This window comes from Zingiber officinale, chromosome 2A (genome assembly GCF_018446385.1).
Source record: "Zingiber officinale cultivar Zhangliang chromosome 2A, Zo_v1.1, whole genome shotgun sequence".
In the NCBI taxonomy this organism is placed as follows: Eukaryota; Viridiplantae; Streptophyta; class Magnoliopsida; order Zingiberales; family Zingiberaceae; genus Zingiber; species Zingiber officinale.
In genome coordinates this window covers 83,247,621-83,258,192 of record NC_055988.1, presented here as the reverse complement: position 1 = coordinate 83,258,192, position 10,572 = coordinate 83,247,621, and the positions used below count along the sequence as shown (strand labels likewise).

Sequence of the window (10,572 nt, the reverse complement as noted above, 5' to 3'; positions counted from 1 at the left end):
AACTAACCTTAAGTTTATATCCTTTTGATGTATGCCAAAGGGGGAGAGTGATATCTTAAGTTATAAAAATATTAAGTAAAAGGAAGAGAGTTATCTTAAGTTAGAAAAGTTAAAACATTCCTAAACTCTTAAACTTTTTTGAATGTCTCAAATAGTGAGAATTAACCCTTAAAGACCCAAGGCTAACTTAAGAAAATTGTCAATCCTCACTTGACTTTGGCCTGCTGTGCGGAGCATTTCCCAAGGTGTCAATCCAATTTAGATCCATTTTAGAAATCTAAGTTGAGTTCGTGACTAGATTCTGGTCTCGAGGAGACGGAATCTAATTACTACTCTATTTGACTATGAATTGTGCTAGCATTTATTTTGCAGGGTAGTATAACTTGTATTTTACCTTGGACTAACATTTTCTTGCAGAAAAAGGATTTTTCTAGAAAATGGTGGTCTGGGCACCCGAAAGGCAAATTTTATCCATCGTACCCGTCGTAACGTAGAGCGCTCTGGTTGGCTGGTCTACGTCACACTCCAGGCGCTTGGAAGGGATCCGAGCGCTCGAAGCTTCCTATATAAGGAGGGTGAGTCTTGGAGCAAAGTACAACAACGACATCTTCTCTACTACAATGTACCCCTGCGATGCTGCGAAACTTCTCCGACAACGTGCTGCTTTTTCTTTCGATCCCTCCCCGTCATGGTGTACCGGGAGATGAGAGCATTGCGCTCCCCCATTTATGATTTGGGGTAGGAGTATGTGTGTACTCTGACAGCATCCCGTCCACTCGGTCACTCATCAGGGGCAGTGATGTCAAAGTGCACGGTTGTCATAGCCCTACCCACTTGGTCCCACCATGGTGTGTGATATGGCTGACTAGCGTCAGGGGTGACCATGACTGCATTGGCATCATACACATTGATGCATCTATTTCTTGTGATTGTGTTTGCTGCATTTATTTGCTGCATATTGGTTGGATGCCAATGCTTGACATGCATACAGGATTTCTATACCTCTTGGACTGTTTATCCTTGTACCAGGTCCTGGTTAGTACAGTTATGCTCCTATTTATCTCAGTTTGCATTTAGGGTTGGTATTTCCTCTTTAAAGTTCTTGTACTTTCATTTGTAATATTTTTATGAACTATTAGTGATTACCCAACGAAAGCACTAGATGAGTGCGGACCTTGGAGTAGAAGTCGGCCAAGGCTCTGAACCAAGTAAATCGGTTATTGTTAGCATTGTTCTCTTTATTTTCCGCTGCACACTTAATTCTTCTAAGATAATTTTTTGATCGATATTCACCCCCCCCCCTATCGACTTTCACGATCCAACAATCTCCACCCGACACCTCTTATGCCTTATTAGTGGTTCCCCAGATGAGGTTGAATTCGATGCCCTCTCAACCAGAATCACCAGCAGCCACTCAGAGGGAGGGTGTGATGCACCAACCACTCCACCGCTAGGCGTCCGACTGGCTATCCCTTCGCCCACTAAGGCTGGAGCCGCTTCGCTCTCGTCATGTGGGTCTTCTTGTGAGTCAATCGGCTGCCGACCGCGGCTCTCCAGTTTCGCCATAGTCGCCGCATTGATTTCAGCATCCGCAAGCTTGGCCTTTCTGGCCAAACGCGCACGCATCATGATGTCAACTACAAAAGAAGAAGAGAAATCAGTTAGAATCAAAGGAAGAAGTGAAGAAGCTGCATACCTAGGTTGGACGGAAGCCTTGTGCGGATCGGACTCAAGACAAAAACGTAGAGGACACCCTCCAGCAGTAACTTGTGGATGTCATATTTCTGACCGGCCAGCATTGAAGGTACATTGAGGTAGTCTAATCGGCTCTTGTACTTTTTAAGTGGAGGCTGATTTGCCACTTCAAGCTACCAATCGGTCGGGAAGTCTGGCCACTCAGAAAGGTGCATGATCCGATGATAAGGGCCCACCCCTCAGGAGGTCGTTGCCATGGGGAAAGTTAGAGTCTAGGCGGTTAACGCCCCCGTATCATCGGTCGGTCAGACAACTCACTTGCCCGACCAGCGTAAAGGATAGCTGAGCCAATGTCAACCCGCTGATCACCATAGCTCGGTAACATACCGAGCATTCGATGCTCAGAACAAGATATATGTCGAGCGGCCAGCTCGCCCGGACTTACTTCAAACCTTAGAGTCGGTGAAAAAGGATCACAGCACAACGGAACTCTGACAGTGGAATGTTGGTCGAGTGGTCACTCCGCTCGGTCGAAGGGCTAGACCACCCGAATGGCCAAGGGCTGGCCAAGCGGCCATCCCGCTCGACCCATTAACAGACAAAAGGAGCATCAGCTGATATCCTCGTGGGAACTCGCGCCACCGATAGACGACATGGTTGGCGGCATGGACAGGCAGAGGATCGTACGGCGGGAGCTTCCACTATCATGTCAGAGATATGCCCGGGTCATTAAGGCATGGTGTCAGAGATGCTTTCTTGATATGTCTTTTCAGGGGAAGCTTTGAGAAGCATGCATACCTCGAGAAGCATGCACGCGCTTCCTCGGAGCCCTATATAAAGGGCTCCAAGCTTCGACGGAGGTATGCACATTTTTTACTATAGCTATTGTTATTCTGCTTCTTTACTTCCTCGCTTATACACCGCCAGAGACTGATTTGAGTGTCGGAGGGTCATTGTCGGGGAACCCCTCCCTGGCTAGGCACTAACACTGCTATGGTTGCAGGTTCCTTCAACTCGGTGTCCGTCAACAGTCAACAGGAGCGCCATGTCCCCCACCGTCCATCGCCTCGACTCTCGGACATGATCAAATTTGGTGCCGTTTGTGGGACTGCACCTGCATCCAAGCCGAGAAAATGGAAGAAGTTGGACAACTTCACACCGTGATGCTCACCCAAGAAGAACTTGATATGCTTATGCAAACTCGAGAGGTCAAAATAGTCGAGCAGCAGCAGAATGCGCTAGCTGATCGGCTGGCACAACAGGCTACATCAGCGTCGGGAGGCCGAGCGGCGCAGGAGGACCGACTAAAGCAGCTCTCCATTTGGGGACAAAACAGGGGGTCGACTGACACCCATGGAGAGGTACCACCCGTCCCAATACCGTTCCATCGGGCTTTGTTCCAAACGTCCTTGGAAATCGCGCAGGCGAATCAAGAGCGAAGATCCTCTTCAGATGAAGCGCCCGTTCGGGATGCCCATAAGGGCAAGGCACCTCAAGGTGATAGATCCCACAAATGGATTAATCGCCAATTCTCTGAAGCGATACTGTAGGACCCTCTGCCGAGACACTACGCTCCACTGGCTATTGGAGAATACAACGGGTTGACCAATCCAGACGATCATTTGGGCAAGTTTGACAACGTGACCACCCTTCACCAATACACAAATGGGGTGAAGTGTTAGGTCTTCCTTACCACGCTCTCCAGCTTGGCACAACGATGGTTCAGGAGACTGTCGGATGGATCAATACAAGCTTCAAGGATTTCCGAACGACCTTCCTACATCATTTTGCAAGCAGTAGGCACTACTAGAAGATGAGCGTCAACTTGTTTTCTTTGAAGCAAGGGTCGAGAGAAACCCTCCGAGCGTACATACAATGCTTCAACCAGGTAGCAATGGATATCCCCTTGGTCTCGTCCGAGACCATGATGAATGTCTTCACACAGGGGCTCGTCGAAGGGGATTTCTTCCGATCGCTCATCAGGAAGCCGTCCCACGACTATGACCACATGCTCAAGAAGGCTAATGAGTATATAAACGTAGAAGAAGCCCAGGCCGCAAGAAGAAAGGAGGCACTAGCCAAACCCGCGATGTTGACTGAGCGGCGACCGCCGAACAACCACCAACCGTCGAAGGGGCCAAGAGCTGAAGGCCGACCGCACTAGGAAACGAGGGTGCATGTCGTGCAGCATGTGGCTTCCGACCGACAGAAGGCACCAAAGGGCAAGGTATGGACACCTATGTTATGTTCCTTCCACTAGTCGGCATCGCACAATACACGTGATTGTTGTGGCCTAACACCAATCACCAGACCGACCCTAAGGGGCTACCGTCAACGATCTCCTTCTCCCGGTCGTTGGCATGGGCATCAACCCACGGGGCAGTGGGAAGACCCAAGAAGATCACCCGAACAACAACAACATCATCAGCGAAGGGGAAGCATTGATCCTTCCCGAGCCACGCACGAGCGAAGCAAGCCATTCGCTCGAGAGGAGGAAAATAGAAGTAATGCCGCTCGAGGAAAAAATAAACATCATCGTTGGTGGACCGACTAGCGGTGATTCTAACCGAGCCCGGAAGTCATACGCTCGGCGGTTGGAAGTTCATGTCGTAGGTTATAGCCGAGAGAAGATGAATGGGCCCGAGATCAGCTTCGGGCCCAGCGACCTTGAGGGCGTAGAAGTCCCTCACAATGATGCCCTCATCATTCGAGCGGTAATCGCTAACTATACTATCCACCGAGTTTTTATTGACACAGGAAGCTCAGTGAATATAATCTTCAAGAAGGCTTTTAATCAGCTCTAGATTGACTAAGGCGAGCTACTGCCAATGATGCCCCCATTATATAGGTTCACTGGCAACGAGGTGCAGCCGATCGATCAAACTAAGCTGCAATATCACTGGGAGAAGAGCCGCTCAGGAGGACCAGAGCCAGGACCTTCATTATGGTAAACGCCCCCTCAGCCTACAACGTCATCCTGGGCCGACCGACCCTTAATAAGTTCCGAGCAGTAGTTTCAACCTACTGCCAAAAGGTCAAGTTCCTAGTGGGCGACCGGGTTAGAAAAGTCAGAGGCGACCAACTAGTTGCTCGACGCTGCTACGTTGAGATGGCCAAGACTGAGGCCAGATCCGCTCAAAAGGCTCCCAGACTAAAGGTAAGCGCCATCACTGAAAAACTACCTACTCTAGTTTATGAGAAGAAAGAGGAAGTGTAAATCCATCCTTATCGAGCGGAAGCAACAACTTCCATGACGTCTGACCTGGAAGCTGAACAGAAGGCGGAGCTAATCGCTTGTCTCCAGCAAAACCATGATGTGTTCGCGTGGTTGACGCACGGGCTCCCCGGGATTTCCTCGAGCGTCGCGCAACACCAACTCCATGTCCGACTGGACGCTCGTCCGGTGAAACAAAGGAAGAGAGACTTTAGTGCTAAGCAAAATCTGATCATCCGGATGGAATTAGAGAAGCTGCTGGAGGCCGGCCACGTGCGAGAAGTTCAATTCCCGAGCTGGCTCGCGAATGTAGTGCTGGTCTCGAAGCCGAGTAACAAGTGGCGAGTCTAAATGGACTTCTGAGACCTCAACAAGGCATACCCAAAGGACTTCTACTCGCTGCCTCAGATTGATCTGATGATAGACTTCACTGCTGGGTGCGAGCTGATATGCATGATGGACGCGTATCAAGGGTACCATCAAGTGTCGCTCGCCCGGGAAGATCAAGAAAAGGTCAGCTTTATTACGACTGATGGCACGTATTGTTATAATGTCATGTCGTTCGGATTGAAGAATGTTGGAGCCACCTATCAAAGGTTAATGAACAAAGTATTCCGACAGCATATCGGGCACAACTTGGAGGTATACATTGACGACATATTAATCAAATCCCTCCGAGCAGCTGACTTATGTGCAGATATCAAGGAGACCTGCCAGACACTTAGGGCGTACGAGATCAAGCTGAATCCAAACAAGTGTCTGTTCGGCACGAAAAGCGAGCAATTTCTGGGCTACATTGTCATCGAACGGGGCATCGAGGCCAACCCCAGCAAAGTGAAGACATTACAGGACATGCTGCCTTCTAGAAATCTGAAGGAAGTCCAGCGTCTCATCGGTCGGATAACTGCACTGTCTCGGTTCATCTCCAAGTCATCCGACCGGAGCTTGCCGTTCTTCAAGATATTACGTCGAGCCACCAAATTTAAATGGGACGAAGAGTGTGATCGGACGTTCAAAGAACTGAAGGAGTACCTCAATTCATTACCTGTATTGGCTAAGCCAACTATCGGTGAGCCACTCAGAATTTATTTATCCTCAATCGAGTATACGTTCGGCTATGCACTAGTTAGGCCAAACGGCGAGGAACAACTGGTGTACTTCTTGAGTCATATATTAAAAGATGCTGAATCCCGCTACACCGGTCTTGAGAAGTTGGCTTACGCATTAGTACTCGCCGCTCGGAGGATTCACTCATACTTCCTCAGCCACTCCATCATCGTAATCACCAATAGTCTCTTGGGGAGGGTGCTGCTGAATCCTGAAGCATCTGGACGACTAATCAAATGGACTACGGAGTTCAGCGAGTTTAACATCCAATACCAGCCCCGAACGGCCATCAAGGTGCAGTCCTTGGCGGATTTCATCACTGAGGTACACAATCTTGAGCCTGAAGCCATTTGGAAAATATATGTGGATGATTCATCTACTCGGTAGGGGAGTGGGGTCGGTATATTGCTCATCCCCCCCAGGGAGAGCGGATGCAGCTATCCGTTTGACTGGACTATAGGGTAACAAACAATGAAGCTGAATACGAGACACCGATAGCCGGCCTGCAAGTCGCTCGGCTCGTCGGAGCCATTAAAGTCCTCATCCATTCGGACTCACAATTAGCCGCACAGCAGCTGACTGGGACGTTCGAGATAAGTAATGCTCGTCTCAGACTCTACGCTAAAGCCTTCGAAAAAACTGAAGGCCAACTTTTGGAAGGTCGTCATACATAAAATCCCCCGATTGGAGAACCAAGCTTCGGATGAGCTGGCCACGCTAGCCAGCTCGCAATCACCGATCGTCATACCACAGTCGATCAAGCAAGTATCTTTAGTGGCTCATGTCGACCGAATGGAGGGACTCTCCTTCCCAAGTGATTGGAGAATGGCTCTAGTGGAATTCTTGCGGTCAGGGGCTACGCCAGCCGATCGGGAGGAGGCTCACTTATTGAGGAAAAGGGCTGGTCGGTTCACCCTCATAGGAGATCAGCTCTACAAGAGGGTCTTCTCCAGACCTCTGCTCAAATGCGTCGGATCGGAGGACGCCGACTACATACTACAAGAGGTATATTAAGGATCCTGTGGAGGACACCCGGGGGGCCGATCATTAGTAAGGAAGATTCTACTGGCCGGATATTTCTGTCCGACCCTACAGGAGGACGCCGCTCAGATGGTGACCACCTGCCTATCCTGCTAGAGATACCATAACCTCTCGCACCGATCGACCGAGGAGATGAAGACGTCCACAATCTCTTGCCCATTAGACCAGTAAGACATGGATATTGTAGGGTCATTTCTCATGGCGATGGGTCAACGGAAGTTCTTGCTTGTCGCGGTGCATTACTTCTCAAAGTGGGTAGAAGACGAGCCACTAGCCAGAATTACTGAGCAGATGGTCATGAAGTTCGTTTGGCAACATATCGTCTGTCGGTTCGGCATCCCGCGCCGGCTCATATCTGACAATGGAAGACAGTTCACCAGGCAGAGACTCAAGGAATGGTGCGAAAGATATGACATCCAGCAAGCTTTCACCTCTGTAGCATACCCTCAAAGCAACGGGTAGGCTAAAGTCGCCAATCAAGAGATCTTGCAGATCCTACGTGCTCTGCTTGACCATGTAGGAGGAAGTTGGGTAGATGAACTCCCTAGTGTGCTATGGGTGATCCGTATGACTCCCAAGGAGGGGACAGGAGCAACTCCTTTCCACTTAGGGTCTGGCGGAGAAGCGGTCGCCCCTGTCGAGGTCAGCGTTGAATCTAATCGGATACAATACTACAATGAGGACAATAATGAGCGGAGGCTCTTGGAGCTGGACTTGGTGGACGAGGTGCGCGCTAAAGCGGTAGTACGGCTGATGGCCTACCGGCAAAGGATGAGGTAGAGCTACAATCGAAGGGTGATCCCAAGATCATTTCAGGTCGGCGACTTGGTGTGGAAGAAAGTAAAGTCGGTTGACGACGTCTCGAAGCTAGAAGCCCCCTGGGGCAGGCCTTTTTAAGGTCATGGGAAAGCTCCACTCGGGCGCCTACTACTTGGAGGACGAGGACGAGAGATGACTGGAATAGCCATGGAACACAAATCATCTCCAGCCCTACCGAGCCGGATAAGAGGTGCACTCATGTAGTAATCAATCTCTGTATCCCGATAGCCCTGTACTCTAGTTGCAGGATAAGTAAAAAAGAACTTGAAAGAGTCTTACAGTTTCGGTCCAAACGACGCACTAAATCGTCGAGTGGCGACGTTAAACCCTAGTCTCCATCAACGGTCGAGTGACGACCTTAAACTCATGTCTTCGCCAAATCGTCGAGCGGCGACATTAAACCCTTGTCTCCATCAATAGTCAAGCGGCGACCATAAATTCTGGACATCTGCAGATGACTGTTCCTAAGCGCTCCTGGCGACATCGTCGCAGCTCAGACCCTCGCTTCCTCCCAAATACTGGCAAGTGGACTGCGGATCAGGATCTTATGCTCGAGGATGGTCGGACGAGTGCACTGCTCAAGGTAATCTTCTGTCGGAAGGTTGAGGGTCGCCGTCATCAATCGTCGTCCGCTCGAGTCTGACGAGGAGGAGAACACCGGGCTGGAAGGAGCGGCAGCAGATGCAGGATCGATCCTGGACAACAATGGTCTCCGTTGGGTTCGGGTCGGTGGCAAAGAGGCAACAGGTTGGGCAACAAGGGCCTCCGGTGGTAGCTTAGACAACGACGGGGTCCGATTAGATGAAATAACCTCTGTCTTGGCCAAAAGGGTTGCAGGAGAAGAGGTGCCAACTCGCTCGGCAACCCCCACAATCGAGGTGGCGGAGCAGGTGGATTGTCCGTACGACGCCTCTTGCGCCTAGTGAGTGGTACTTCATCACCCGAGGACTCTGAGCCTCCAGTCCAATTGGCAGGTTGTGCTTCAGGGGTTGGGAGAGGATCACCGACCCCTTCAACGCTGGCCGTCTGGTCGGCGGCACCCTCACCCACGGTGGGCATCTTCCCGCTCCCAGCAGTCGTGCTCTCCTGGGAGCCGACTAGCGCTAAGTCAAGGCCCACCAACTCCTTTGCTGCGACCGCCTCGATCTCAGCATCCTTCAACTTATTGTAGTTGACCACCCGTGCTCGCATCATGATGTGGGATGCAAAAAGAAAAAAGGAAATCAGTTAGACTCAAAGGAAATAACCAAGGGGTTTCTTGTTGGATCATGAAAATTGATAGAGGGGGGGTGAATATCGATCGGAAAGAATTATCGTAGAGTAAGCAGCGGAAAAGTAGAAAATGAAAAATACAATGCTAACAAGAACCTTTTTACTTGGTTTGGAGGCTTGGTCGACTCCTACTCCAAGGCTGCACTCGTCGAGTGTTTTCGTTGGGCAATCCACTAGCAATCTGAAAAGATGATTATAAAATTTGATGTATAGAGATGCTAAAATGAAATAAGTACTGACAACCAATAAAGAAAAAGAAATCAGTGCGTTTGTCGGAGAAGCTTCGTCGCAGGAGCATAGCGCAGGATCGCAAGCGTCAGAAGGCGTAGTCGTGAGTTGTGTCTTGCTCCAGGCCTCACCCTCCTTATTTAGGAGGCTCGGGGCGCCCAGATCCCTTCCGGGCGCCTGGAGTGTGACATAGCCCAGCCAACCATGAAGCTTCACGTGTCGACGTGAGGATAAAATTTGCCTCCGGGCGCCCGAATCACTTCCGGGCGTTCGGACCCTTATTTTCCAACAATCTCCTTCCTGTAAAAAAACGTTAGTCCGAGGCAAATGTAAATTATATATCCTGCAAAATAGAGTATTAGCACAGTTTATAATCAAACAGAATAGTAATTAAATTCCGTCTCACCGAGACCGGAATCTAATCAAGTTCTCAACTTAGAGTTCTAAAACGGTTCTAAGTTGGATCAGTGCCTAAGTTCCCTTCCTGGGAACGCGTCCTCATAGTCACTTCCCTCCAGTGACTTACCTCTACTTACCTGCCAGACGTCCGGTCAGCCCGTTGACTCGTCTGGATTTCGTGCCAGCTATCCGGTCGGCCCTTTGACCTAGCTGGACTTCGTGCTAGACGCCCGATCAGCCCGTCGACCCATCTGGACTTCGTGCCAGCTATTCGGTCGGTTCGTCGACCTAGCTGGACTTCGTATCAGACGTCAGGTCAGTCCGTTGACCCGTCTAGGCTTCTTCTACACACTTCGTAGAAGTATTAGATCAATATGAAACTAACTTAACCTACTTTGTCATTCATCAAAACTTGAGTTAGACCGTTAGTGCTAACCGCACCAACATTACCTAAGCCGCGCGGGAGTTGAGAGCAGATCGAACTTAGGCTGAAGATGTAGATGACCCCTTCCTGCAGCAAATTATGGATGTCAAATTTCTGGCCGACCAGCATGGTCGCTGCGTGAAGGTATTCCGGCTGGCTCTTGTATTTCTTCAGATCAGGCTAAGGAGGTTGGCCGACCTGCCATCGCGTTCGGTAGCAACGCCATTCGAGGAGACGCAGAAAGAAAAAATACTTCTTCCAATGCTTGTTGGAAGAAGGCATTTTGTCGAAAAAGACTATCCCGACCCGCGATTGAAAAAGGAAAGCCCCCAGCTTGGACTGCTTAGGATAGTAAAAATAATGGAAGACACGT

The 10,572-nt window shown here is 49.9% G+C and overlaps 1 protein-coding gene across 1 annotated transcript; it reads left to right on the top strand.

Moving 5' to 3' along the window:
• Nucleotides 1-6,616: 6,616 nt before the first annotated feature.
• On the top strand, nucleotides 6,617-7,030 carry LOC122043743. The gene has a single exon (XM_042604332.1). The coding sequence runs from the start codon at nucleotides 6,617-6,619 to the stop codon at nucleotides 7,028-7,030; it is 414 nt and encodes a 137-aa protein (XP_042460266.1).
• The last annotated feature ends 3,542 nt before the right edge of the window (nucleotides 7,031-10,572 follow it).

What these genes read in the sequence shown, in the direction of transcription:
- LOC122043743 (XM_042604332.1), top strand. Translation starts at nt 6,617, where the DNA reads ATGCTCGTCTCAGACTCTACGCTAAAGCCTTCGAAAAAACTGAAGGCC.